Below are 2,105 nucleotides of genomic sequence, written 5' to 3'. Positions count from 1 at the left end.
AATATCTAAAGCAAAAAGCTGCTATGAACATCTTCAAGGAGGGGGACAGGAATACCAAATTCTACCATGCTTACATAAAGTATAAAAGGAAATGTAATACTATTCATGCTATTGAGACTGTTGAGGGGAATTGGCTTCATGAAAATGCTGAAATAGCCAACGATGCTGTAAACTATTTCAAAAATCTGTTGACTCAAGAGAACAATCTCAGAAGCCCTATTGATTCAAAACATTTCAATGCTAAGAAGGATTACACTGCCAATTTAAAACTTGCTGACATTCTTGATGAAGGGGAGATTTGGAAGGCTGTTAACTCTATTGATAGTAGCAAAGCAGTTGGTCCTGATGGTTTCACAGTTGAGTTTTATAAGAAACCTTGGGACATTATAAAACCTGAGGTGATTGCTGCTCTGGCCAATTTTTTCCAAGGAAACAATCTCCCATAGTATTTCAGTGCTTCTACCTTTGTGCTGATCCCCAAATCTGAGATACAAACCACCTGGAATCACTTCAGACTTATTTGTCTAGCCACTGTAATCAGCAAAGTGATCATAAAAATCATTGTCAATAGACTCCAACCTTATCTTGAACACATTATTAAACCCAATCAGACTGCATTTATGAAGGGGAGATCTATGAAGGGGAGATCTATTATTGATAACACTCTCTTGGCACAGGAACTTCTGAATGACCTGAATAAGACCTATAGAGGTGGTAATTTGATATACAAATTGGATTTGAAAAAGGCTGCTGATACAATCAGTTGGGGATTCATTATGGATGTTCTTGCTGCTAGAGGTTTTCACTCTGACTTCTGCTAGCTGATACATAGATGGCTTCACAACAATAATCATTCTATTCTCATAAATGGTAAAGGTTGGGGCTCTTTTACTACCTCCAGAGGTTTGAAGCAACGGGACCCCTTATCCCCCACTATGTTTATTATAGAAATTGATTATTTATCCAGAATGCTTGATGATTCTCTTCTAAGCAAAAACTATACTATCTATCATAATAGATCCAACTTTGCTATCACCCACTTGATTTATGCTGATGATATCAAGGTTTTCTTGAGAGCTCATAAAAATCCTGTAAGGAAAGTGTATCAGACTCTTCAAAAGTTCCAAACACACTTTGGTATGTGTTTTAATCCTGAGAAATGCCTGCTGATCTTCAATAAACATGTTAATCCTAACTGCAAACAATGGGCTTCTAGCTATACTGGCTTCTCTAATTCTCAGTGTCCTATCAAGTATTTGGGCACCATGCTTCTTAGTGGAATAACCAGGCAAATTCAATTTGAAGAAGTCATAAATAAGATCACTCCCTACCTTAGTGGGTGGACTCATTCCTTCCTTTCAAATGGGGGCAGAATCACTCTACTGAAAAGCATTCTAACTACTTTTCCCTCTTATATCCTACAGATGACTAACATCAAGAAAAGCACTCAGATACTGCTTGAAAGGGCGTTTAATAGATTTCTATGGTCTGGACAGAGGCAACAAATGCATTGGGCTTCTTGGCAAAAAGTGGCTAAACCTCAACTGGCTGAGGGAATTGGGTTCAAGGGTATTAATCAGCTCTTCCAAATAAACTTATGCAAGCTTTGGATTAAATTGAGAGCTCAGACTTCTCTGTGGGCTCTTTTCATGAACGGAAAGTATTGTAGAGATCAACACCCCACACTTGTTGAAAGGAAGATAGGGGATTCTAAAATTTGGGGAAAAATGCTAAATATCAGACACACTGCTAAAACTTGTTCATTTGGGATCTGGGGAAAGGAGACATAAACTTCTGGCTTGATAATTGGTGCCTTAAAGATTGGCTATCCCCTACCTGTAACACCCCCAACCCTGATCTCAAGGTGGTTGACTGTTGGGTGGATGACGACTGGTCTCTACTTAAACTTTCAGAAATTCTACATGCCAATTCTATAGAAAAAATTGCCAGCATCAACATTAACAGAAGAAAGCTAGATAAAATTGTCTGGCAGTCTTTCTCAAATCAAAGCCTTATCAAAGCCATCTACTCTAAAATCTTCTGGGAACCCCTATCCTGGAGCAAAATTATTTGGAGCAATTATCTATCCCCGTCCATGTCCTTTT

The 2,105-nt window shown here is 38.3% G+C and overlaps 1 protein-coding gene across 1 annotated transcript; it reads left to right on the top strand.

Annotated features, from left to right (window-relative positions):
- Nucleotides 1-23: 23 nt before the first annotated feature.
- Nucleotides 24-1,790, top strand: LOC110035651. Its single transcript, XM_020739921.1, has 3 exons — nucleotides 24-398; nucleotides 678-798; nucleotides 877-1,790. The coding sequence occupies exons 1-3, from the start codon at nucleotides 24-26 to the stop codon at nucleotides 1,788-1,790; spliced, it is 1,410 nt and encodes a 469-aa protein (XP_020595580.1).
- Nucleotides 1,791-2,105: the final 315 nt, after the last annotated feature.

Source organism: Phalaenopsis equestris, unplaced genomic scaffold (assembly GCF_001263595.1).
Source record: "Phalaenopsis equestris unplaced genomic scaffold, ASM126359v1 Scaffold198765, whole genome shotgun sequence".
NCBI classification, from domain to species: domain Eukaryota; kingdom Viridiplantae; phylum Streptophyta; class Magnoliopsida; order Asparagales; family Orchidaceae; genus Phalaenopsis; species Phalaenopsis equestris.
This window is presented reverse-complemented; position numbering and strand designations above follow the sequence as displayed.

Bases quoted from the DNA above. Each gene is read 5' to 3' on its own strand.
- LOC110035651 (XM_020739921.1), top strand. From the start codon at position 24: ATGAACATCTTCAAGGAGGGGGACAGGAATACCAAATTCTACCATGCT. The intron at 399-677 runs GTGATTGCTGCT...CTCTTGGCACAG, and splicing joins GGGACATTATAAAACCTGAG to GAACTTCTGAATGACCTGAA. The intron at 799-876 runs GTTTTCACTCTG...TAAATGGTAAAG, and splicing joins GGATGTTCTTGCTGCTAGAG to GTTGGGGCTCTTTTACTACC.